The 26,298-nt window shown below is 44.7% G+C and overlaps 1 protein-coding gene across 1 annotated transcript in view; it reads left to right on the top strand.

Annotated features, from left to right (window-relative positions):
• The window catches only part of LOC142216709 (protein mono-ADP-ribosyltransferase PARP14-like), a 67,173-nt gene that overhangs the window by 15,430 nt on the left and 25,445 nt on the right, over window positions 1–26,298 (top strand). Inside the window, 3 exon segments of the mRNA XM_075284742.1 lie at window positions 19,858–22,100; window positions 23,169–23,405; window positions 23,503–23,724. Coding sequence (XP_075140843.1) covers window positions 19,858–22,100; window positions 23,169–23,405; window positions 23,503–23,724 — 2,702 coding nt within the window.

Here is a 26,298-nt window from a genome sequence, read left to right as displayed (position 1 = left end):
AGCTTTCCTAACGGTAGCGGACCCCCGAGTTGTGCGACCCGAGGCCCTAGAGGAGGGCCCTGGCATTTCTATCAAGTTGGCAGGAGGTACTCAAAGACGTATTCCTAAAGCTACCGTGGAACTCGACTATGGTTATGGACCAAAACGATGCACAATTGGTGTGATGAGCGGGCTGCCGGCCGATGTTCTGTTAGGCAACGATGTTGGAAATCTACAGTGCCACTTTGTGGGAGCAGTGACCCGAAGCCAAGCTCAGGGAGAAGCCAACATGGATCCACCGGATTTTCTGCCAGATGCCAGCCCTTCAACCCTACAACTTTACCATTCAGTACCGCCGAGGGAACCAACACCAGAACGCAGATGGGTTATCCCGGCAGGAGGACATATGAGCTATAGAGACTGATGTGCATTCCCCAATTTACCTGTGTAGGCCAATTGTGTCATGCACATGTTTTGAGAGGGGGAGGGGTTGTCACGGGATGGTTAGAGTCTCTACTATAGGCAATGTGTAATATATATTTCATGTGGAATGTATTCTCTAACCTGTTGTATACATCAATGTGTAGTTGGCGGATTAGGGTCTAGTGTGTTAGCACATTGTATGCAAATACCTCTAACTAGTGAGGACAATGGGTGGAGATAATCTGATCCGTGTCTCCAAGAAGATGTTGGACGGTGCATTGTCCATAGTAGACAGGGAGTCTGCTCTCCTTGGTATAGGTGAGGGGGGAAGGATCTGTGACTCAGCCCTTCCCCCCACAGATATAGGTGTAACAGTCTTAGTATATAGTATATAGCTTGCAGTTAGTATGTGTTAGCCGGCCTGTGCACAGCTCTGCAGAGAGCCAGGATTTAGTTACAGGACCAAGGAGCCAAAGCTATCATTGGATTGTGACTTCTGTGGACTTATTGTTATTACGGTTGATGTGACCGCCGCCGGCTACTAACTTTGTGGATTACAATAAATTGCTGTTGTCTCCCGACCTCTTGCGTCCGTGTTGATTCAAAAGACCATCCGGAGGAAGACGTATACCTTCGATCCGTGACAGCGGTGTATATAGCAGGATAGTGCGGTGTATATAGCGGGATAGTGCGGTGTATATAGTATATAGCGGGATAGTGCGGTGTATATAGTATATAGCGGGATAGTGCGGTGTATATAGTATATAGCGGGATAGTGCGGTGTATATAGTATATAGCAGGATAGTGCGGTGTATATAGTATATAGCGGGATAGTGCGGTGTATATAGTATATAGCAGTATAGTGCAGTGTATATAGCGGGATAGTGCGGTGTATATAGTATATAGCAGGATAGTGCGGTGTATATAGTATATAGCAGTATAGTGCAGTGTATATAGTATATAGCGGGATAGTGCGGTGTATATAGTATATAGCAGGATAGTGCGGTGTATATAGTATATAGCAGGATAGTGCGGTGTATATAGCAGTATAGTGCAGTGTATATAGCGGGATAGTGCGGTGTATATAGTATATAGCAGGATAGTGCGGTGTATATAGCGGGATAGTGCGGTGTATATAGTATATAGCAGGATAGTGCGGTGTATATAGTATATAGCAGGATAGTGCGGTGTATATAGTATATAGCGGGATAGTGCGGTGTATATAGTATATAGCAGGATAGTGCGGTGTATATAGTATATAGCGGGATAGTGCGGTGTATATAGTATATAGCAGGATAGTGCGGTGTATATAGTATATAGCGGGATAGTGCGGTGTATATAGTATATAGCAGGATAGTGCGGTGTATATAGTATATAGCAGGATAGTGCGGTGTATATAGTATATAGCAGGATAGTGCGGTGTATATAGTATATAGCAGGATAGTGCGGTGTATATAGTATATAGCAGGATAGTGCAGTGTATATAGCAGTATAGTGCGGTGTATATAGCGGGATAGTGCGGTGTATATAGTATATAGCAGGATAGTGCGGTGTATATAGTATATAGCGGGATAGTGCGGTGTATATAGTATATAGCAGTATAGTGCGGTGTATATAGTATATAGCAGGATAGTGCGGTGTATATAGTATATAGCAGGATAGTGCGGTGTATATAGTATATAGCAGGATAGTGCGGTGTATATAGTATATAGCAGGATAGTGCGGTGTATATAGTATATAGCAGGATAGTGCGGTGTATATAGTATATAGCAGGATAGTGCGGTGTATATAGTATATAGCAGGATAGTGCGGTGTATATAGTATATAGCAGGATAGTGCGGTGTATATAGTATATAGCAGGATAGTGCGGTGTATATAGTATATAGCAGGATAGTGCGGTGTATATAGTATATAGCAGGATAGTGCGGTGTATATAGTATATAGCAGGATAGTGCAGTGTATATAGCAGTATAGTGCAGTGTATATAGCGGGATAGTGCGGTGTATATAGTATATAGCAGTATAGTGCAGTGTATATAGCGGGATAGTGCGGTGTATATAGTATATAGCAGGATAGTGCGGTGTATATAGTATATAGCAGGATAGTGCAGTGTATATAGTATATAGCAGTATAGTGCGGTGTATATAGTATATAGCAGTATAGTGCGGTGTATATAGCGGGATAGTGCGGTGTATATAGTATATAGCAGGATAGTGCGGTGTATATAGTATATAGCAGTATAGTGCGGTGTATATAGCAGGATAGTGCGGTGTATATAGTATATAGCAGGATAGTGCGGTGTATATAGTATATAGCAGTATAGTGCAGTGTATATAGCGGGATAGTGCGGTGTATATAGTATATAGCAGGATAGTGCGGTGTATATAGCGGGATAGTGCGGTGTATATAGTATATAGCAGTATAGTGCAGTGTATATAGTATATAGCAGTATAGTGCGGTGTATATAGCGGGATAGTGCGGTGTATATAGTATATAGCAGGATAGTGCGGTGTATATAGTATATAGCAGTATAGTGCGGTGTATATAGCAGGATAGTGCGGTGTATATAGTATATAGCAGGATAGTGCGGTGTATATAGTATATAGCAGTATAGTGCAGTGTATATAGCGGGATAGTGCGGTGTATATAGTATATAGCAGGATAGTGCGGTGTATATAGTATATAGCAGTATAGTGCAGTGTATATAGTGGGATAGTGCGGTGTATATAGTATATAGCAGTATAGTGCAGTGTATATAGCGGGATAGTGCGGTGTATATAGTATATAGCAGTATAGTGCAGTGTATATAGCGGGATAGTGCGGTGTATATAGTATATAGCAGTATAGTGCAGTGTATATAGCAGGATAGTGCAGTGTATATAGCAGGATAGTGCGGTGTATATAGTATATAGCAGGATAGTGCGGTGTATATAGTATATAGCAGGATAGTGCGGTGTATATAGTATATAGCAGTATAGTGCAGTGTATATAGCGGGATAGTGCGGTGTATATAGTATATAGCAGGATAGTGCGGTGTATATAGTATATAGCAGTATAGTGCAGTGTATATAGTGGGATAGTGCGGTGTATATAGTATATAGCAGTATAGTGCAGTGTATATAGTATATAGCAGGATAGTGCGGTGTATATAGCAGGATAGTGCGGTGTATATAGTATATAGCGGGATAGTGCGGTGTATATAGTATATAGCAGTATAGTGCGGTGTATATAGCAGGATAGTGCGGTGTATATAGTATATAGCGGGATAGTGCGGTGTATATAGTATATAGCAGTATAGTGCAGTGTATATAGCGGGATAGTGCGGTGTATATAGTATATAGCAGTATAGTGCAGTGTGTATATAGCGGGATAGTGCGGTGTATATAGTATATAGCAGGATAGTGCAGTGTATATAGCGGGATAGTGCGGTGTATATAGTATATAGCAGGATAGTGCGGTGTATATAGCGGGATAGTGCGGTGTATATAGTATATAGCAGGATAGTGCGGTGTATATAGCAGTATAGTGCAGTGTATATAGTATATAGCAGTATAGTGCAGTGTATATAGCGGGATAGTGCGGTGTATATAGCAGTATAGTGCAGTGTATATAGCAGGATAGTGCGGTGTATATAGTATATAGCAGTATAGTGCGGTGTATATAGCGGGATAGTGCGGTGTATATAGTATATAGCAGGATAGTGCGGTGTATATAGTATATAGCGGGATAGTGCGGTGTATATAGTATATAGCGGGATAGTGCGGTGTATATAGTATATAGCGGGATAGTGCGGTGTATATAGTATATAGCGGGATAGTGCGGTGTATATAGTATATAGCAGGATAGTGCGGTGTATATAGTATATAGCAGGATAGTGCGGTGTATATAGTATATAGCAGTATAGTGCGGTGTATATAGCGGGATAGTGCGGTGTATATAGTATATAGCAGGATAGTGCGGTGTATATAGTATATAGCAGTATAGTGCAGTGTATATAGTATATAGCAGTGTATATAGCGGGATAGTGCGGTGTATATAGTATATAGCAGTATAGTGCAGTGTATATAGTATATAGCAGTGTATATAGCGGGATAGTGCGGTGTATATAGTATATAGCAGTATAGTGCAGTGTATATAGCGGGATAGTGCGGTGTATATAGTATATAGCAGGATAGTGCGGTGTATATAGTATATAGCAGTATAGTGCAGTGTATATAGCAGGATAGTGCGGTGTATATAGTATATAGCAGGATAGTGCGGTGTATATAGTATATAGCAGTATAGTGCAGTGTATATAGCGGGATAGTGCAGTGTATATAGCAGGATAGTGCGGTGTATATAGTATATAGCAGGATAGTGCGGTGTATATAGTATATAGCAGGATAGTGCGGTGTATATAGTATATAGCAGGATAGTGCGGTGTATATAGTATATAGCGGGATAGTGCGGTGTATATAGTATATAGCGGGATAGTGCGGTGTATATAGTATATAGCGGGATAGTGCGGTGTATATAGTATATAGCAGTATAGTGCGGTGTATATAGTATATAGCAGTATAGTGCAGTGTATATAGCGGGATAGTGCGGTGTATATAGTATATAGCGGGATAGTGCGGTGTATATAGTATATAGCAGGGATAGTGCGGTGTATATAGTATATAGCGGGATAGTGCGGTGTATATAGTATATAGCGGGATAGTGCGGTGTATATAGTATATAGCAGGATAGTGCGGTGTATATAGTATATAGCAGGATAGTGCGGTGTATATAGCGGGATAGTGCGGTGTATATAGTATATAGCAGGATAGTGCGGTGTATATAGTATATAGCAGGATAGTGCGGTGTATATAGTATATAGCAGTATAGTGCGGTGTATATAGTATATAGCAGGATAGTGCGGTGTATATAGTATATAGCAGGATAGTGCGGTGTATATAGTATATAGCGGGATAGTGCGGTGTATATAGTATATAGCAGGATAGTGCGGTGTATATAGTATATAGCAGGATAGTGCGGTGTATATAGCGGGATAGTGCGGTGTATATAGCAGGATAGTGCGGTGTATATAGTATATAGCAGGATAGTGCGGTGTATATAGTATATAGCAGGATAGTGCGGTGTATATAGTATATAGCAGGATAGTGCGGTGTATATAGTATATAGCAGGATAGTGCGGTGTATATAGTATATAGCGGGATAGTGCGGTGTATATAGTATATAGCGGGATAGTGCGGTGTATATAGCGGGATAGTGCGGTGTATATAGTATATAGCAGTATAGTGCGGTGTATATAGCGGGATAGTGCGGTGTATATAGTATATAGCAGGATAGTGCGGTGTATATAGTATATAGCAGGATAGTGCGGTGTATATAGTATATAGCAGGATAGTGCGGTGTATATAGTATATAGCAGGATAGTGCGTGTATATAGCAGGATAGTGCGGTGTATATAGTATATAGCAGGGATAGTGCGGTGTATATAGTATATAGCAGGATAGTGCGGTGTATATAGCGGGATAGTGCGGTGTATATAGTATATAGCAGGATAGTGCGGTGTATATAGTATATAGCAGGATAGTGCGGTGTATATAGTATATAGCAGTATAGTGCGGTGTATATAGTATATAGCAGGATAGTGCGGTGTATATAGTATATAGCAGGATAGTGCGGTGTATATAGTATATAGCAGGATAGTGCGGTGTATATAGTATATAGCAGGATAGTGCAGTGTATATAGCAGGATAGTGCGGTGTATATAGTATATAGCGGGATAGTGCGGTGTATATAGTATATAGCAGGATAGTGCGGTGTATATAGTATATAGCAGGATAGTGCGGTGTATATAGTATATAGCAGTATAGTGCAGTGTATATAGCAGGATAGTGCGGTGTATATAGTATATAGCGGGATAGTGCGGTGTATATAGTATATAGCAGGATAGTGCGGTGTATATAGTATATAGCAGGATAGTGCGGTGTATATAGCAGGATAGTGCGGTGTATATAGTATATAGCAGGATAGTGCGGTGTATATAGTATATAGCGGGATAGTGCGGTGTATATAGTATATAGCGGGATAGTGCGGTGTATATAGCAGGATAGTGCGGTGTATATAGTATATAGCAGGATAGTGCGGTGTATATAGTATATAGCAGGATAGTGCGGTGTATATAGTATATAGCAGTATAGTGCGGTGTATATAGCGGGATAGTGCGGTGTATATAGTATATAGCGGGATAGTGCGGTGTATATAGTATATAGCAGGATAGTGCGGTGTATATAGTATATAGCAGGATAGTGCGGTGTATATAGCAGGATAGTGCAGTGTATATAGTATATAGCAGGATAGTGCGGTGTATATAGTATATAGCAGGATAGTGCGGTGTATATAGCAGGATAGTGCGGTGTATATAGTATATAGCAGGATAGTGCAGTGTATATAGCGGGATAGTGCGGTGTATATAGTATATAGCGGGATAGTGCGGTGTATATAGTATATAGCAGGATAGTGCAGTGTATATAGTATATAGCAGTATAGTGCGGTGTATATAGTATATAGCAGTATAGTGCGGTGTATATAGCGGGATAGTGCGGTGTATATAGTATATAGCAGTATAGTGCGGTGTATATAGTATATAGCAGGATAGTGCGGTGTATATAGTATATAGCAGGATAGTGCGGTGTATATAGTATATAGCAGGATAGTGCGGTGTATATAGTATATAGCAGGATAGTGCGGTGTATATAGTATATAGCAGTATAGTGCGGTGTATATAGTATATAGCGGGATAGTGCGGTGTATATAGTATATAGCAGTATAGTGCGGTGTATATAGCGGGATAGTGCGGTGTATATAGTATATAGCGGGATAGTGCGGTGTATATAGTATATAGCAGTATAGTGCGGTGTATATAGCGGGATAGTGCGGTGTATATAGTATATAGCAGGATAGTGCGGTGTATATAGTATATAGCAGTATAGTGCGGTGTATATAGTATATAGCGGGATAGTGCGGTGTATATAGTATATAGCAGTATAGTGCGGTGTATATAGCGGGATAGTGCGGTGTATATAGTATATAGCGGGATAGTGCGGTGTATATAGTATATAGCGGGATAGTGCGGTGTATATAGTATATAGCGGGATAGTGCGGTGTATATAGTATATAGCGGGATAGTGCGGTGTATATAGTATATAGCGGGATAGTGCGGTGTATATAGTATATAGCGGGATAGTGCGGTGTATATAGTATATAGCAGGATAGTGCGGTGTATATAGCAGGATAGTGCGGTGTATATAGTATATAGCAGGATAGTGCGGTGTATATAGTATATAGCAGGATAGTGCGGTGTATATAGTATATAGCAGGATAGTGCGGTGTATATAGTATATAGCAGTATAGTGCAGTGTATATAGCAGGATAGTGCGGTGTATATAGTATATAGCAGGATAGTGCGGTGTATATAGTATATAGCAGTATAGTGCGGTGTATATAGTATATAGCAGGATAGTGCGGTGTATATAGTATATAGCAGGATAGTGCGGTGTATATAGCGGGATAGTGCGGTGTATATAGTATATAGCAGGATAGTGCGGTGTATATAGTATATAGCGGGATAGTGCGGTGTATATAGTATATAGCGGGATAGTGCGGTGTATATAGCAGGATAGTGCGGTGTATATAGTATATAGCAGGATAGTGCAGTGTATATAGCAGGATAGTGCGGTGTATATAGTATATAGCGGGATAGTGCGGTGTATATAGTATATAGCAGGATAGTGCGGTGTATATAGTATATAGCAGGATAGTGCGGTGTATATAGTATATAGCAGTATAGTGCGGTGTATATAGTATATAGCAGGATAGTGCGGTGTATATAGTATATAGCAGGATAGTGCGGTGTATATAGTATATAGCAGGATAGTGCGGTGTATATAGTATATAGCAGGATAGTGCAGTGTATATAGCAGGATAGTGCGGTGTATATAGTATATAGCAGGATAGTGCGGTGTATATAGTATATAGCAGGATAGTGCGGTGTATATAGTATATAGCAGGATAGTGCAGTGTATATAGTATATAGCAGGATAGTGCAGTGTATATAGCAGGATAGTGCGGTGTATATAGTATATAGCGGGATAGTGCGGTGTATATAGTATATAGCAGGATAGTGCGGTGTATATAGTATATAGCAGTATAGTGCGGTGTATATAGTATATAGCAGGATAGTGCGGTGTATATAGTATATAGCAGTATAGTGCGGTGTATATAGTATATAGCAGGATAGTGCGGTGTATATAGCAGGATAGTGCGGTGTATATAGTATATAGCAGGATAGTGCGGTGTATATAGTATATAGCGGGATAGTGCGGTGTATATAGCAGGATAGTGCGGTGTATATAGTATATAGCAGGATAGTGCGGTGTATATAGTATATAGCAGGATAGTGCGGTGTATATAGTATATAGCAGTATAGTGCGGTGTATATAGCGGGATAGTGCGGTGTATATAGTATATAGCGGGATAGTGCGGTGTATATAGTATATAGCAGGATAGTGCGGTGTATATAGTATATAGCAGGATAGTGCGGTGTATATAGCAGGATAGTGCAGTGTATATAGTATATAGCAGGATAGTGCGGTGTATATAGTATATAGCAGGATAGTGCGGTGTATATAGCAGGATAGTGCGGTGTATATAGTATATAGCAGGATAGTGCAGTGTATATAGCGGGATAGTGCGGTGTATATAGTATATAGCGGGATAGTGCGGTGTATATAGTATATAGCAGGATAGTGCGGTGTATATAGTATATAGCAGGATAGTGCGGTGTATATAGTATATAGCAGGATAGTGCGGTGTATATAGTATATAGCAGGATAGTGCGGTGTATATAGTATATAGCAGTATAGTGCGGTGTATATAGTATATAGCAGGATAGTGCGGTGTATATAGTATATAGCAGGATAGTGCGGTGTATATAGTATATAGCAGTATAGTGCGGTGTATATAGCGGGATAGTGCGGTGTATATAGTATATAGCGGGATAGTGCGGTGTATATAGTATATAGCAGTATAGTGCGGTGTATATAGCGGGATAGTGCGGTGTATATAGTATATAGCAGGATAGTGCGGTGTATATAGTATATAGCAGTATAGTGCGGTGTATATAGTATATAGCGGGATAGTGCGGTGTATATAGTATATAGCAGTATAGTGCGGTGTATATAGCGGGATAGTGCGGTGTATATAGTATATAGCGGGATAGTGCGGTGTATATAGTATATAGCGGGATAGTGCGGTGTATATAGTATATAGCGGGATAGTGCGGTGTATATAGTATATAGCAGGATAGTGCGGTGTATATAGTATATAGCAGGATAGTGCGGTGTATATAGTATATAGCAGGATAGTGCGGTGTATATAGCAGGATAGTGCGGTGTATATAGTATATAGCAGGATAGTGCGGTGTATATAGTATATAGCAGGATAGTGCGGTGTATATAGTATATAGCAGTATAGTGCAGTGTATATAGCAGGATAGTGCGGTGTATATAGTATATAGCAGGATAGTGCGGTGTATATAGTATATAGCAGGATAGTGCGGTGTATATAGTATATAGCAGTATAGTGCGGTGTATATAGTATATAGCAGGATAGTGCGGTGTATATAGTATATAGCAGGATAGTGCGGTGTATATAGTATATAGCAGGATAGTGCGGTGTATATAGTATATAGCAGGATAGTGCGGTGTATATAGCGGGATAGTGCGGTGTATATAGTATATAGCAGGATAGTGCGGTGTATATAGTATATAGCGGGATAGTGCGGTGTATATAGTATATAGCGGGATAGTGCGGTGTATATAGCAGGATAGTGCGGTGTATATAGTATATAGCAGGATAGTGCGGTGTATATAGTATATAGCAGGATAGTGCGGTGTATATAGTATATAGCAGGATAGTGCGGTGTATATAGTATATAGCAGGATAGTGCAGTGTATATAGCAGGATAGTGCGGTGTATATAGTATATAGCGGGATAGTGCGGTGTATATAGTATATAGCAGGATAGTGCGGTGTATATAGTATATAGCAGGATAGTGCAGTGTATATAGCAGGATAGTGCGGTGTATATAGTATATAGCAGGATAGTGCGGTGTATATAGTATATAGCAGTATAGTGCGGTGTATATAGCGGGATAGTGCAGTGTATATAGTATATAGCAGTATAGTGCAGTGTATATAGTATATAGCAGGATAGTGCAGTGTATATAGTATATAGCAGGATAGTGCAGTGTATATAGCAGGATAGTGCGGTGTATATAGTATATAGCAGGATAGTGCGGTGTATATAGTATATAGCAGGATAGTGCAGTGTATATAGCAGGATAGTGCGGTGTATATAGTATATAGCGGGATAGTGCGGTGTATATAGTATATAGCGGGATAGTGCGGTGTATATAGTATATAGCAGTATAGTGCGGTGTATATAGTATATAGCAGGATAGTGCGGTGTATATAGTATATAGCAGTATAGTGCGGTGTATATAGTATATAGCAGGATAGTGCGGTGTATATAGTATATAGCAGGATAGTGCGGTGTATATAGTATATAGCAGGATAGTGCGGTGTATATAGTATATAGCAGGATAGTGCGGTGTATATAGTATGTCACGGGATGGTTAGAGTCTATACTATAGGCAATGTGTAATATATATTTCATGTGGAATGTATTCTCTAACCTGTTATATACATCAATGTGTAGTTGACTGATTAGGGTCTAGTGTGTTAGCACATTGTATGCAAATCCCTCTAACTAGTGAGGACAATGGGTGGAGATAATCTGATCAGTGTCTCCAAGAAGATGTTGGACGGTGCATTGTCCACAGGAGACAGGGAGTCTGCTCTCCTTGGTATAGGTGAGGGGGGAAGGATCTGTGACTCAGCCCTCCCCACCCACAGATAGAGGAAGTAACAGTCTTAGTATATAGTTGTAGCTTGCAGTTAGTATGGGTTAGCCGGCCTGTGCACAGCTCTGCAGAGAGCCAGAATTTAGTTACAGGACCAAGGAACCAAAGTTATCATTGGATTGTGACTTCTGTGGACTTATTGTTATTACGGTTGATGTGACCGCCGCCGGCTACTAACTTTGTGGATTACAATAAATTGCTGTTGTCTCCCGACCTCTTGCGTCCGTGTTGATTCAAAAGACCTTCCGGAGGAAGACGTATACCTTTGCTCCGTGACAACTGGTTGGCGGCGGTGGGATCAACAGCGGACAGCGAGATGGACTACAGCAGCTCAGCGATTAATGGAGCCACAACCTCAGAATACAGGAACTGGACTATGGCAAGTCTACAAGTAAGGGCCCGGGAACTAAACCTGAGTTACCAGGGAAGAACGAAAGAGCAACTGATCGAGGCACTGGAGGAGATGACCCTGCAAAGCGACCATGAGGAGGGCTGCCCCCAGGAGACTGGAGAGATACGGGAGTGGCAGGTACAGACCCAAAAGAGCAGATGGGTTGTTTTGTATGAGGAGGAGTTGGCAGTGCTGGGGCTAGGAGCAACTGCAGAGCAAAGGAGTAGAGCATTACAGAGGGCTCAGGAAACGGAGAAGGAGGAACAGAGAATGGCGCATGAAAAGGAAAGAATGGCGCATGAAATGCGAATGGCTGAGATAACTACGCGGAATTATAATCAAACGTCGACCCCCAGCCCAACAGTGAGAGAACCACCATATGTCTCCCATAAACACTTCAAGACCTTTGATGAAGCGGCTGGGGATGTTGATGGATATTTTCAGGACTTCGAACACCAGTGCCACCTGATGGAAGTCCCAGAGAAGGATTGGGTCCGGTATCTGGTGGGGCACCTACGAGATGGGGCTGCGGAAGCTCTCAGAGCCATGGACCCTAGTGATCAGCGGGACTATGAGGCCATTAAAAGAGCGGTGCAGAAGTATTATGCAGTCACTCCAGAGACCTACCGAGTTCAGTTCCGCTCTTTGTCTTACAATGGGGGAAGCTCCTTCCACATGTTCGCCCACAAGTTGAAGCAAGCATGCAAGCGCTGGCTAGAAGGAGAGGAGGCTGTCACAGTCGATAAGGTCCTCCAAGTCATACTTAAGGAACAGTTCTTTTCCCAGTGCCCCGCTGAGATCCGTGAGTGGGTGCTGGAACGGAACCCAGCCACAGTTGAGCAAGCTGCTTCCCTTGCAGATGAGGGCCTGACCATCAAGCCGCAGTGGAAGAGGTTGTTTGCAGAGGAGCGGAAAACTACCACAGTCCGCCAGACACCCTTCAGCCAGCCACCCACCTTTCGTGCCCGGCCTCAGGATTACAATTCCCCCTCTACCCCTGCCCCAGCCCATCGGCCTCCAGCTATGAACAACCCTGTCCCTAGACAACGACCTACTGGAAGAATGCTAGAGCGCAGATGTTTTGGGTGCGGGCGGCCTGGACATTTGCAAGCTAGTTGCCCTGTTAACATGGGGGCACGGGCCACCGTGGCATCCCGGCCTATTCACTACCTGGGAACCACCCCTAGGACAGAAAGTTTGGCCCCATTTCCAGGTGACTCCATGAATGACCCATCTGTTCCACCTCCAGGGGTCTATGGGATTCAGCCTTCCGCCACACATCCCGCAAACCTTCAGCGGAAGCACTTGCAGGAGGTCCTACTGGATGGTCGAACAGTTGTTGGATTCCGGGACTCGGGAGCTTTCCTAACGGTAGTGGACCCCCGAGTGGTTCGACCCGAGGCCCTAGAGGAGGGCCCTGGCCTTTCTATCGAGTTGGCAGGAGGTACTCGGAAACGTATTCCTAAAGCTACCGTGGAACTCGACTATGGTTATGGACCAAAACGATGCACAATTGGTGTGATGAGCGGGCTGCCGGCCGATGTTCTGTTAGGCAACGATGTTGGAAATCTACAGTGCCACTTTGTGGGAGCAGTGACCCGAAGCCAAGCTCAGAGAGACGCCAACATGGATCCACCGGATTTTCTGCCAGATGCCAGCCCTTCAACCCTACAACTTTACCATTCAGTACCGCCGAGGGAACCAACACCAGAACGCAGATGGGTTATCCCGGCAGGAGGACATATGACCTATAGAGACTGATGTGCATTCCCCAATTTACCTGTGTAGGCCAATTGTGTCATGCACATGTTTTGAGAGGGGGAGGGGTTGTCACGGGATGGTTAGAGTCTATACTATAGGCAATGTGTAATATATATTTCATGTGGAATGTATTCTCTAACCTGTTGTATACATCAATGTGTAGTTGGCTGATTGGGGTCTAGTGTGTTAGCACATTGTATGCAAATACCTCTAACTAGTGAAGACCAGTGAGGACAATGGGTGGAGATAATCTGATCAGTGTCTCCAAGAAGATGTTGGACGGTGCATTGTCCACAGGAGACAGGGAGTCTGCTCTCCTTGGTATAGGTGAGGGGGGAAGGATCTGTGACTCAGCCCTCCCCACCCACAGATAGAGGAAGTAACAGTCTTAGTATATAGTTGTAGCTTGCAGTTAGTATGGGTTAGCCGGCCTGTGCACAGCTCTGCAGAGAGCCAGAATTTAGTTACAGGACCAAGGAACCAAAGTTATCATTGGATTGTGACTTCTGTGGACTTATTGTTATTACGGTTGATGTGACCGCCGCCGGCTACTAACTTTGTGGATTACAATAAATTGCTGTTGTCTCCCGACCTCTTGCGTCCGTGTTGATTCAAAAGACCTTCCGGAGGAAGACGTATACCTTTGCTCCGTGACATAGTATATAGCAGGATAGTGCAGTGTATATAGCAGGATAGTGCGGTGTATATAGTATATAGCGGGATAGTGCGGTGTATATAGTATATAGCAGGATAGTGCGGTGTATATAGTATATAGCAGGATAGTGCGGTGTATATAGCAGGATAGTGCGGTGTATATAGTATATAGCGGGATAGTGCGGTGTATATAGTATATAGCAGGATAGTGCGGTGTATATAGTATATAGCAGGATAGTGCGGTGTATATAGCAGGATAGTGCGGTGTATATAGTATATAGCAGGATAGTGCGGTGTATATAGTATATAGCGGGATAGTGCGGTGTATATAGTATATAGCAGGATAGTGCGGTGTATATAGTATATAGCAGGATAGTGCGGTGTATATAGTATATAGCAGGATAGTGCGGTGTATATAGTATATAGCAGGATAGTGCAGTGTATATAGCAGGATAGTGCGGTGTATATAGTATATAGCGGGATAGTGCGGTGTATATAGTATATAGCAGGATAGTGCGGTGTATATAGTATATAGCAGGATAGTGCGGTGTATATAGTATATAGCAGGATAGTGCGGTGTATATAGTATATAGCAGGATAGTGCGGTGTATATAGTATATAGCAGGATAGTGCGGTGTATATAGTATATAGCAGGATAGTGCGGTGTATATAGTATATAGCGGGATAGTGCGGTGTATATAGTATATAGCGGGATAGTGCGGTGTATATAGTATATAGCGGGATAGTGCGGTGTATATAGTATATAGCAGGATAGTGCGGTGTATATAGTATATAGCAGGATAGTGCAGTGTATATAGCAGGATAGTGCGGTGTATATAGTATATAGCGGGATAGTGCAGTGTATATAGTATATAGCAGGATAGTGCGGTGTATATAGCGGGATAGTGCGGTGTATATAGTATATAGCAGGATAGTGCGGTGTATATAGTATATAGCAGTATAGTGCGGTGTATATAGTATATAGCAGGATAGTGCGGTGTATATAGTATATAGCAGGATAGTGCGGTGTATATAGTATATAGCAGGATAGTGCGGTGTATATAGTATATAGCAGGATAGTGCGGTGTATATAGTATATAGCAGGATAGTGCAGTGTATATAGCAGGATAGTGCGGTGTATATAGTATATAGCGGGATAGTGCGGTGTATATAGTATATAGCAGGATAGTGCGGTGTATATAGTATATAGCAGGATAGTGCGGTGTATATAGCAGGATAGTGCGGTGTATATAGTATATAGCGGGATAGTGCGGTGTATATAGTATATAGCAGGATAGTGCGGTGTATATAGTATATAGCAGGATAGTGCGGTGTATATAGCAGGATAGTGCGGTGTATATAGTATATAGCAGGATAGTGCGGTGTATATAGTATATAGCGGGATAGTGCGGTGTATATAGTATATAGCAGTATAGTGCAGTGTATATAGCAGTATAGTGCGGTGTATATAGTATATAGCGGGATAGTGCGGTGTATATAGTATATAGCGGGATAGTGCGGTGTATATAGCAGGATAGTGCGGTGTATATAGTATATAGCAGGATAGTGCGGTGTATATAGTATATAGCAGGATAGTGCGGTGTATATAGTATATAGCAGTATAGTGCGGTGTATATAGTATATAGCGGGATAGTGCGGTGTATATAGTATATAGCAGTATAGTGCGGTGTATATAGCGGGATAGTGCGGTGTATATAGTATATAGCGGGATAGTGCGGTGTATATAGTATATAGCAGGATAGTGCGGTGTATATAGTATATAGCAGTATAGTGCGGTGTATATAGTATATAGCGGGATAGTGCGGTGTATATAGTATATAGCAGTATAGTGCGGTGTATATAGCGGGATAGTGCGGTGTATATAGTATATAGCGGGATAGTGCGGTGTATATAGTATATAGCAGGATAGTGCGGTGTATATAGTATATAGCAGGATAGTGCGGTGTATATAGCAGGATAGTGCAGTGTATATAGTATATAGCAGGATAGTGCGGTGTATATAGTATATAGCAGGATAGTGCAGTGTATATAGCGGGATAGTGCGGTGTATATAGTATATAGCAGGATAGTGCGGTGTATATAGTATATAGCAGTATAGTGCAGTGTATATAGTATATAGCGGGATAGTGCGGTGTATATAGTATATAGCGGGATAGTGCGGTGTATATAGTATATAGCAGGATAGTGCGGTGTATATAGTATATAGCGGGATAGTGCGGTGTATATAGTATATAGCGGGATAGTGCGGTGTATATAGTATATAGCAGGATAGTGCGGTGTATATAGTATATAGCAGTATAGTGCGGTGTATATAGCGGGATAGTGCGGTGTATATAGTATATAGCGGGATAGTGCGGTGTATATAGTATATAGCAGGATAGTGCGGTGTATATAGTATATAGCAGGATAGTGCGGTGTATATAGTATATAGCAGGATAGTGCGGTGTATATAGTATATAGCAGGATAGTGCGGTGTATATAGTATATAGCAGTATAGTGCGGTGTATATAGTGGGATAGTGCGGTGTATATAGTATATAGCAGTATAGTGCAGTGTATATAGTATATAGCAGGATAGTGCGGTGTATATAGTATATAGCAGTATAGTGCGGTGTATATAGTGGGATAGTGCGGTGTATATAGTATATAGCAGTATAGTGCGGTGTATATAGTATATAGCAGGATAGTGCGGTGTATATAGTATATAGCAGTATAGTGCGGTGTATATAGTATATAGCAGGATAGTGCGGTGTATATAGCAGGATAGTGCGGTGTATATAGTATATAGCAGGATAGTGCGGTGTATATAGTATATAGCAGGATAGTGCGGTGTATATAGTATATAGCGGGATAGTGCGGTGTATATAGTATATAGCAGGATAGTGCGGTGTATATAGTATATAGCAGGATAGTGCGGTGTATATAGTATATAGCAGGATAGTGCGGTGTATATAGTATATAGCAGGATAGTGCGGTGTATATAGTATATAGCAGTATAGTGCAGTGTATATAGTATATAGCGGGATAGTGCGGTGTATATAGTATATAGCAGTATAGTGCGGTGTATATAGCAGGGCCTGCGCTCTAGTATATGTGATCGCTCCTTCTTCTGAGCTTGTGACTTTCTCGTCTGTCTTTCGAGGTGGGCTCCGGGGTATGTAGGCCCGAGCAGTGACATGGGATGATGGGACAGTAGTCCGTCCGTCCGTCCGTCCGTCCGTCCGTCCTGGGTGATTGTCCCTTAGGAGAAATCTCTTCATTCATTTGTGACTATTGATGAGGTGATGACTATGGCGCCCAATCTGCAGATTGATGGCGGAGCCCTATATGTAAGACATGGCTGCCTACATACATGATACACGCGTGACTGAAGGGCCTGGATTACATTACTTAAGGTTATGAATCCTGCAAGCCTCCCCTACGTCTGTGTATACAGTATATACACTACAGAGCAATAGTTTGGCTGCACCTTCTCACTCGCAGAGTTTTCTGTATTTCCATGACTATGACAGTTGTAGATGACACTGAGGTCAGACATGTGGGATTATAGATTTACCAAACAGTGTGACACCGCTGACAATCTGTCTTCTATTCTCGGCTCCTTTTGCTCTGATTCCTGCTTTGCACACTCTTGGCATTCTCTTGATGAGCTCCATGAGGTAGTCACCAGGAATGGTCTTCCAACAGTCTTGAAGGAGTTCCCGGAGATGCTTAGCACTTGTTGGCCCTTTTGCCTTCACTCTGCGGTCCAGATCACCCCAAACCATGTGGATTGGGTTCAGGTCTGGTGACTGTGGAGGCCGGGTCATCTGGTGTAGCCCCCCATCACTCTCCTTCTTGGTCACTCCCTGGAGGTGTTTGGGGTCATTGTCCTGATGGAATAGGATGCCGCTGCAAGATGCTGTGGTAGCCATGCTGGTTCAGTATAAATCCCCAACAGTGTCACCAGCTTGGCCCCCCCACACCATCACACCTCCTTCTCTATGCTTTACAGTGGGAACCAGCCATGTAGAGTCCATCTGTTCACCAAAGACACGGTGGTTGGATCCAAAGATCTCACATTAGGACTCACCAGACCTTGGCATAGATTCCCACTGGTCTAATGTCCATTCCTTGTGGTCTCTTCTGCTTGTTGCCGGTCCTTAGCAGTGGTTTTCTAGCAGCTATTTTACCATGAAGGCGGCGGCTTCACAAAGTCTCCTCTTTCCAGTGGTTGTAGAGATGTGTCTGCTGCTAGAACTCTGTGTGGCATTGACCTGCTCTCTAATCTGAGCTGCTGGTAACCTGCGATATCTGAGGCTGGTGACTCGGATGAACTTATCCTCCGCAGCAGAGGTGATTCTTGGTCTTCCTTTCCTGGGGCGGTCCTCATCCTCCGCAGCAGAGCTGACTCTTGGTCTTCCTTTCCTGGGGCGGTCCTCATCCTCCGCAGCAGAGGTGATTCTTGGTCTTCCTTTCCTGGGGCAGTCTTTATCCTCCGCAGCAAAGGTGACTCTTGGTCTTCCTTTCCTGGGGCAGTCCTCATCCTTCGCAGCAGAGGTGACCCTTGGTCTTCCTTTCCTGGGCTGGTCCTCATCCTCTGGAGCAGAGGTGACTCTTGGTCTTCCTTTCCTGGGATGGTCCTCATCCTCCGGAGCAGAGGTGACTCTTGGTCTTCCTTTCCTGGGATGGTCCTCATCCTCCGGAGCAGAGGTGACTCTTGGTCTTCCTTTCCTGGGCCGGTCCTTATCCTCCGCAGCAGAGGTGACTCTTGGTCTTCCTTTTCTGGGCTGGTCCTTATCCTCCGCAGCAGAGGTGACTCTTGGTCTTCCTTTCCTGGGCTGGTCCTCCTCCTCTGGAGCAGAGGTAACTCTTGGTCTTCCTTTCCTGGGCTGGTCCTCCTCCTCTGGAGCAGAGGTAACTCTTGGTCTTCCTTTCCTGGGATGGTCCTCATCCTCCGGAGCAGAGGTGACTCTTGGTCTTCCTTTCCTGGGCCGGTCCTTATCCTCCGCAGCAGAGGTGACTCTTGGTCTTCCTTTCCTGGGCCGGTCCTCATCCTCCGCAGCAGAGGTGACTCTTGGTCCTTTCCTTTCCTTTTGCAACTGCACTTGGGGACACTTTCCCAATTTTTCGGACTTGCTGACCTTCATTTCTTACAGTAATGATCGCCACTCGTTTTTCTTTACTTAGCTGCTTTTTTCTTGCCATAATACAAATTCTAAGGGTCTATTCAGTCGGACTATCAGCTGTGTATCCACCTGACTTGTGCACAACACAACTGATGGTTCCAACCCCATTTATAAGGCAAGAAATCCCACTTATTACACCTGACATGGCACACCTGTGAAGTGAGAACCATTCCTGGTGACTACCTCATGGAGCTCATCAAGAGAACGCCAAGAATGTGCAAAGCAGGAATCAAAGCAAAAGGAAGCGAGAATAGAAGACAGATTGTCAGTTGTGTCGCACTGTTTGGTAAGTCTATAATCCCACATGTCTGACCTCAGTGTCATCTACAATTGTCATAGTCATGGAAATACAGAAAACTCTGCGAGTGAGAAGGTGCGGCCAAACTTCAGGTCTGTACTGTGTGTATATGTTTAGGGAAGGCCCCAGTTCTTCTTCTTTGAGCCGTTGGACAATATGGTGATGATGTTTCTGTTCTCTCTCATTTCCAGTTGTGAAGACGATATTAAAGACGCCGCATGTGTTTAACAAGACGGCCATATGTGTGTACCCTTACTACCCGTCATTGAATATTCACCTGTATGGGCCGAGTGGACCTCACGTGACAACCCCTCCCCCCAGAGAGTTCACCATCAGTCCATATATCCTGGAGTACGTCCTAAATAACGAGCAGATAAGACTCAGCATAGATAGAAAGATGGAGGACAAACATTGTAAGATCCAGTGGCCAAATCTGGACTGCCAGAATCCGACAATAAGAATTGAGATGTCTGAGGCCTTATCTACTCGGACTATGGCGAAGGTCGTCCGCACATGGACGGAGAAGGTCTCAGCAGAGTTCTCGCTCATCATCTCCAGGTATAAAGTCATAGACTGTAAGATGAATCCTTCCGCATGGGACGACATCAAGAAACAGATCTCCACTGCGGCCTATGATGGAGTATTGGTCAAAGCCAGCGCCGATGCCGAGAAAGTCTTCCTGGCCGGTGCAATGAAGGATGTTAATAAGATAGAGCAGACATTCAGGAAAATGGTGGAAGAAATCTCCAGGAAAGCAGAGAGGAATAGTCAGCTGACAACTAAGACAGAAGCCATGTCTGCAGCTCTCTATAATATTCTATGTAACAGTGGTCTGGAGAAGAGGTTACTGGCCGAGGCCCCGGAACTAAAGATGGAGTATGACCTGAGCACACGTAATATCAGGATTACTGGACTGCAAGGAGAAGTTCTGGAAGCCAAATGTGAAATACTTCGTATGACACAGCAGCTGAAATCCAAATCCATCCAGCCGGACCCGCACGTCCTCCAGTTCCTGATGTCCACTGACAATGACGAGCTCTCTTGTCTTCTCTTTGTACGTCACAATATAAATGCGATTATTGAGGTGGAAGAAAATGCCATCAAACTGACCGGCTACACAAAACAAGATTTGGTGGACGCCCAAGAGAAAATGAGTCAAGAAATAATATGTCAGAGGATTCCAGTAGATGAGCGGAGTGTCCTGCGCGGTGCAGAGTGGCTTAGTCTCCGGTCACATCTTCTCCAATCCCTCAATACTGAGACCTGCACGGTGACAATCCAGGAGGCGGAGAAGGAGGTGCTGCTCGCAGGTTTGGCCTCCAAAGTACGTCTCAGTTACCAGCAAGTAAGAGAATTTCTGAACAATAACACGGTGATAGAAGTCAAGCTTTCTGTGTCCAGGGTCATGCTGCTGTTCATTCAGGACAAAAAGCAGCAGATGTGGCAGGAGATTAAGACGAAGGTGAAGGTTGTGGAGAACCAGAACAGCGTGTCCTTGTTCGCTCCCAGGATCCAGGTGGAGGACGCAGCGGCTCAGCTTCGCAAACTTCTGTCCTCTTTGTATTGTGACTTCCTGCACATCGATAAACCAGGAGCTATGAAATTTTGTAAGAAACAAGAAAAGATTCATGTCTCTACAGCGAAGTCTGAATTCAATTGTGCAATCGTGTTAGAGACAAACAGAGATAGCAGGCCACTAGATAAAGGCCAGTATGAAGTGCAACTAGTAAGCGGGGCGACCATTGCAGTGTATCAGGGCGACCTGTGCTGCCACAATGTGGACGTCATTGTTAATGCTGCTAATGAGGATCTGCAGCACGTCGGGGGTCTGGCCTTGGCCTTGCTAAAAGCAGCAGGACCCTCACTCCAAGACGAATGCAATAACTTAATCAGAAAGGATGGAAAAGTCTGCACCGGGGACTCAGTCATTACTGATGCTGGAAGGCTCCCGTGTAAACAGGTCATACACACGGTGGGGCCCCGCTGGGACGCTCAGTCACGTGTCAGATGTGAGCGACTTCTGCGGAGAGCAATAACCACCAGCTTAGAACTAGCTGCAGAACATGGCCACAGCTCCATTGCAATCCCCGCCGTCAGCTCTGGAGTTTTTGGGTTTCCTTTATATGAATGTGTTAAAAATATAGTGGACGCCATTGAAGATTACGTGGAGGGGGCGGGGAGCAGGAGCGGGCTGCAGAGAATTCATCTTGTCGACATGAATGTTCAGACTATTGCCCTTTTTTCTGAGCTCCTAAAAACCAAATTTGGAGGCAAGATGAGCAGTGTGGCCCCTGTAACACAAGAGCCCCAAACCAACGTGACATCGGGAAGACCTGAGAAGACACAAGTGGCAGAGAGCAGACAAGATGAAGAGGTGTGGACCCCAGAAGGGCTGGTCATCAGGCTGGTCCAGAAGAACATAGAGGACGCCACAGTACGTAGAACCTGGGGCGTAGCTATAGGGAAGGGTGCAGAGGCAGCAGTCACTGGGGGTCCAAAGGCCATCTGCCCCTAACCTAGTCCTGCTTACACAGCTGAGGGTTCGTTACATGGTTAGGACTGATGGAGCCCTCCTGGTCCTCTCGCCTGTAGATTTGGGAGGTTTTCTATGTTATTGGAAGGAGAGCACAATATAGAAGTAGATGGAGTGGGTTCGGCCCACACTTAGAGGCTTCTTTGTTCATGTCCATCCCATCGGCACAATAGAAAGTCAACTCTCCGTCCTTCATAAAACGTCCAGATTTCAAACAGGTGCGAGACAGCCGAAAGAGGTAACACGTGTCTGAACTGGATCCGTAGTCATGTCCTTCTATATAAGGATCCAGGGAGGATCGGAAATGCGTCGGGTTTTAGAAACTTGGTGCATTTTCTTGCTGTTTTTACATCTATTTGGAATCTGGACAACAAAAGTGACCAAGGACGGATTGCAGAGGTTTCTGTCCCTGTCGGAGCACAATATATGGCAACTTTCCATTGATGGCAATGGCTAATTTAGGCTTTCATTTCCCCGACCCCACTAAGTGGTCATTTCTGACATCATTTGATATTTCTGGGGTATTTTTAATGGATAAGCCGGTGCCTGACCCCTCGCTGTACAATAAGACTCTCAGAATGACTCTATGGCTACAAGTAGGATCTGCTCCTTGTCCAGACGCGGAGTCTACTGCTCGGCCTTGTAGTTGGCCCCTATGACCTGTGGGCATGAGTAAGGGGTCTGCGGAGGCTCTGGGCGTGTGTGCACCATGGATCTGTATGCACTGGTTAGCTGTACGATATTCTATGGAGTGGGATATATAAGGGCACCAGTGTCACCTATGGCCTACAATTCCCTGATGAATGAAAACCTCAAGACCTAGAAAACAGAATCCATGCTCAGGAACATAACATTTGGCGTTCTCCTCAGCCATGGCCATAGTGGTGGGGCTGGGACAACCTCTGTTTTGTACATGTATGTACGGTACTTGCCACCATATTCCAGACTTCCTATGTATTCCCATTGCAGACTGAAGTGATCGTGAACAGTATCGGCAGTGACCTGGATCTATCTAAGGGCAATGTCTCCAGAGCCATCTCCAGTCGTGCTGGCCCGGGCCTACAACAGCTCATGATGGATAACAGTTTGGGGGTTCAGGTGTCCCCAGGAAGAGTCATCCCAACCGACGGCTGCAATCTCAGCTGCAACAAGGTTCTTCATGTTGTGACTCCACAGTGGGACAAGGGACAAGGAGCTTCAGAGACGGTATTGTAGCATGCCGTGTGACACTGATGTGATGGGTGAATGTTATCTGTCCCACGACTGAATCTTATTATGGCTCTGATTCTAATTCTTATACCAGATATTGCAGGGAAGTCTCCAGCATTGCCTGACCTGGACAGAGCAGCAGGGCATGAAGTCGCTGTCCATCCCAGCCCTAGGAACCGGAAATCTCAGCTTCCCCCGGCCTCTCGTCGCAGCTGTGATGTTTGACGCCATTTCTCAGTTCAGCTCTAAGAATAAACCCCAAAATCTTCGAGAGGTGGAAATTGTTCTTCACCCAAGTGACAAAGACACAATCAAGGTAAATATCACACCAGCGGCTGTAACGTATGGATATAATGCTATACTGGCCTCAACGTGCTGGAAACCAGTGCTGACTTATAATGGGTGCACTGGGATCCCCTGAAGTGTCTGATACCACTAAGACTGGTGTCACGGGATGGTTAGAGTCTATACTATAGGCAATGTGTAATATATATTTCATGTGGAATGTATTCTCTAACCTGTTGTAAACATCAGTGTGTAGTTGGCTGATTCGGGTCTAGTGTGTTAGCACATTGTATGCAAATCCCTCTAACTAGTGAGGACCAGTGAGGACAATGGGTGGAGATAATCTGATCAGTGTCTCCAAGAAGATGTTGGACTGTGCATTGTTCAAAAGAGACAGGGAGTCTGCTCTCCTTGGTATAGGTGAGGGGGGAAGGATCTGTGACTCAGCCCTTCCCACCCACAGATATAGGTGTAACAGTCTTAGTATATAGTATATAGCTAGGAGTTAGTATGTGTTAGCCGGCCTGTGCACAGCTCTGCAGAGAGCCAGGATTTAGTTACAGGACCAAGGAGCCAAAGCTATCATTGGATTGTGACTTCTGTGGACTTATTGTTGTTACGGTTGATGTGACCGCCACCGGCTACTAACTTTGTGGATTACAATAAATTGCTGTTGTCTCCCGACCTCTTGCGTCCGTGTTGATTCAAAAGACCATCCGGAGGAAGACGTATACCTTTGCTCCGTGACAACTGGTTGGCAGCGGTGGGATCAACAGCGGACAGCGAGATGGACTACAGCAGCCCAGCGATTAATGGAGCCACAACCTCAGAATACAGGAACTGGACTATGGCAAGTCTACAAGTAAGGGCCCGGGAACTAAACCTGAGTTATCAGGGAAGAACGAAAGAGCAACTGATCGAGGCACTGGAGGAGATGACCCTGCAAAGCGACCATGAGGAGGGCTGCCCCCAGGAGACTGGAGAGATACGGGAGTGGCAGGTACAGACCCAAAAGAGCAGATGGGTTGTTTTGTATGAGGAGGAATTGGCAGTGCTGGGGCTAGGAGCAACTGCAGAGCAAAGGAGTAGAGCGTTACAGAGGGCTCAGGAAACGGAGAAGGAGGAACAGAGAATGGTGCATGAAAAGGAAAGAATGGCGCATGAAATGCGAATGGCTGAGATAACTACGCGGAATTATAATCAAACGCCGACCCCCAGCCCAACAGTGAGAGAACCACCATATGTCTCCCATAAACACTTCAAGACCTTTGATGAAGCGGCTGGGGATGTTGATGGATATTTTCAGGACTTCGAACACCAGTGCCACCTGATGGAAGTCCCAGAGAAGGATTGGGTCCGGTATCTGGTGGGGCACCTACGAGATGGGGCTGCGGAAGCTCTCAGAGCCATGGACCCTAGTGATCAGCGGGACTATGAGGCCATTAAAAGAGCGGTGCAGAAGTATTATGCAGTCACTCCAGAGACCTACCGAGTTCAGTTCCGCTCTTTGTCTTACAATGGGGAAGCTCCTTCCACATGTTCGCCCACAAGTTGAAGCAAGCATGCAAGCGCTGGCTAGAAGGAGAGGAGGCTGTCACAGTCGATAAGATCCTCCAAGTCATACTTAAGGAAGAGTTCTTTTCCCAGTGCCCCGCTGAGATCCGTGAGTGGGTGCTGGAAAGGAACCCAGCCACAGTGGAGCAAGCTGCTTCTCTTGCAGATGAGGGCCTGACCATCAAGCCGCAGTGGAAGAGGTTGTTTGCAGAGGAGCGGAAAACTACCACAGTCCGCCAGACACCCTTCAGCCAGCCACCCACCTTTCGTGCCCGGCCTCAGGATTACAATTCCCCCTCTACCCCTGCCCCAGCCCATTGGCCTCCAGCTATGAACAACCCTGTCCCTAGACAACGACCTGCTGGAAGAATGCTAGAGCACAGATGTTTTGGGTGCGGGAGGCCTGGACATTTGCAAGCTAGTTGCCCTGCTAACATGGGGACACGGGCCACCGTGGCATCTCGGCCTATTCACTACCTGGGAACCACCCCTAGGACAGAAAGTTTGGCCCCATTTCCAGATGACTCCATGAATGACCCATCTGTTCCACCTCCAGGGGTCTATGGGATTCAGCCTTCCGCCACACATCCCGCAAACCTTCAGAGGAAGCACTTGCAGGAGGTCCTACTGGATGGCCGAACAGTTGTTGGATTCAGGGACTCGGGAGCTTTCCTAACGGTAGCGGACCCCCGAGTTGTGCGACCCGAGGCCCTAGAGGAGGGCCCTGGCATTTCTATCAAGTTGGCAGGGGGTACTCAAAGACGTATTCCTAAAGCTACCGTGGAACTCGACTATGGTTATGGACCAAAACGATGCACAATTGGTGTGATGAGCGGGCTGCCGGCCGATGTTCTGTTAGGCAACGATGTTGGAAATCTACAGTGCCACTTTGTGGGAGCAGTGACCCGAAGCCAAGCTCAGGGAGAAGCCAACATGGATCCACCGGATTTTCTGACAGATGCCAGCCCTTCAACCCTACAACTTTACCATTCAGTACCGCCGAGGGAGCCAACACCAGAACGCAGATGGGTTATCCCGGCAGGAGGACATA

The sequence above is a fragment of the Leptodactylus fuscus genome, chromosome 8 (genome assembly GCF_031893055.1).
Source record: "Leptodactylus fuscus isolate aLepFus1 chromosome 8, aLepFus1.hap2, whole genome shotgun sequence".
Lineage (NCBI taxonomy): Eukaryota > Metazoa > Chordata > Amphibia > Anura > Leptodactylidae > Leptodactylus > Leptodactylus fuscus.
Note: the sequence above shows the minus strand (reverse complement) of the source record. Positions and strands in the feature narration are given on the sequence as shown.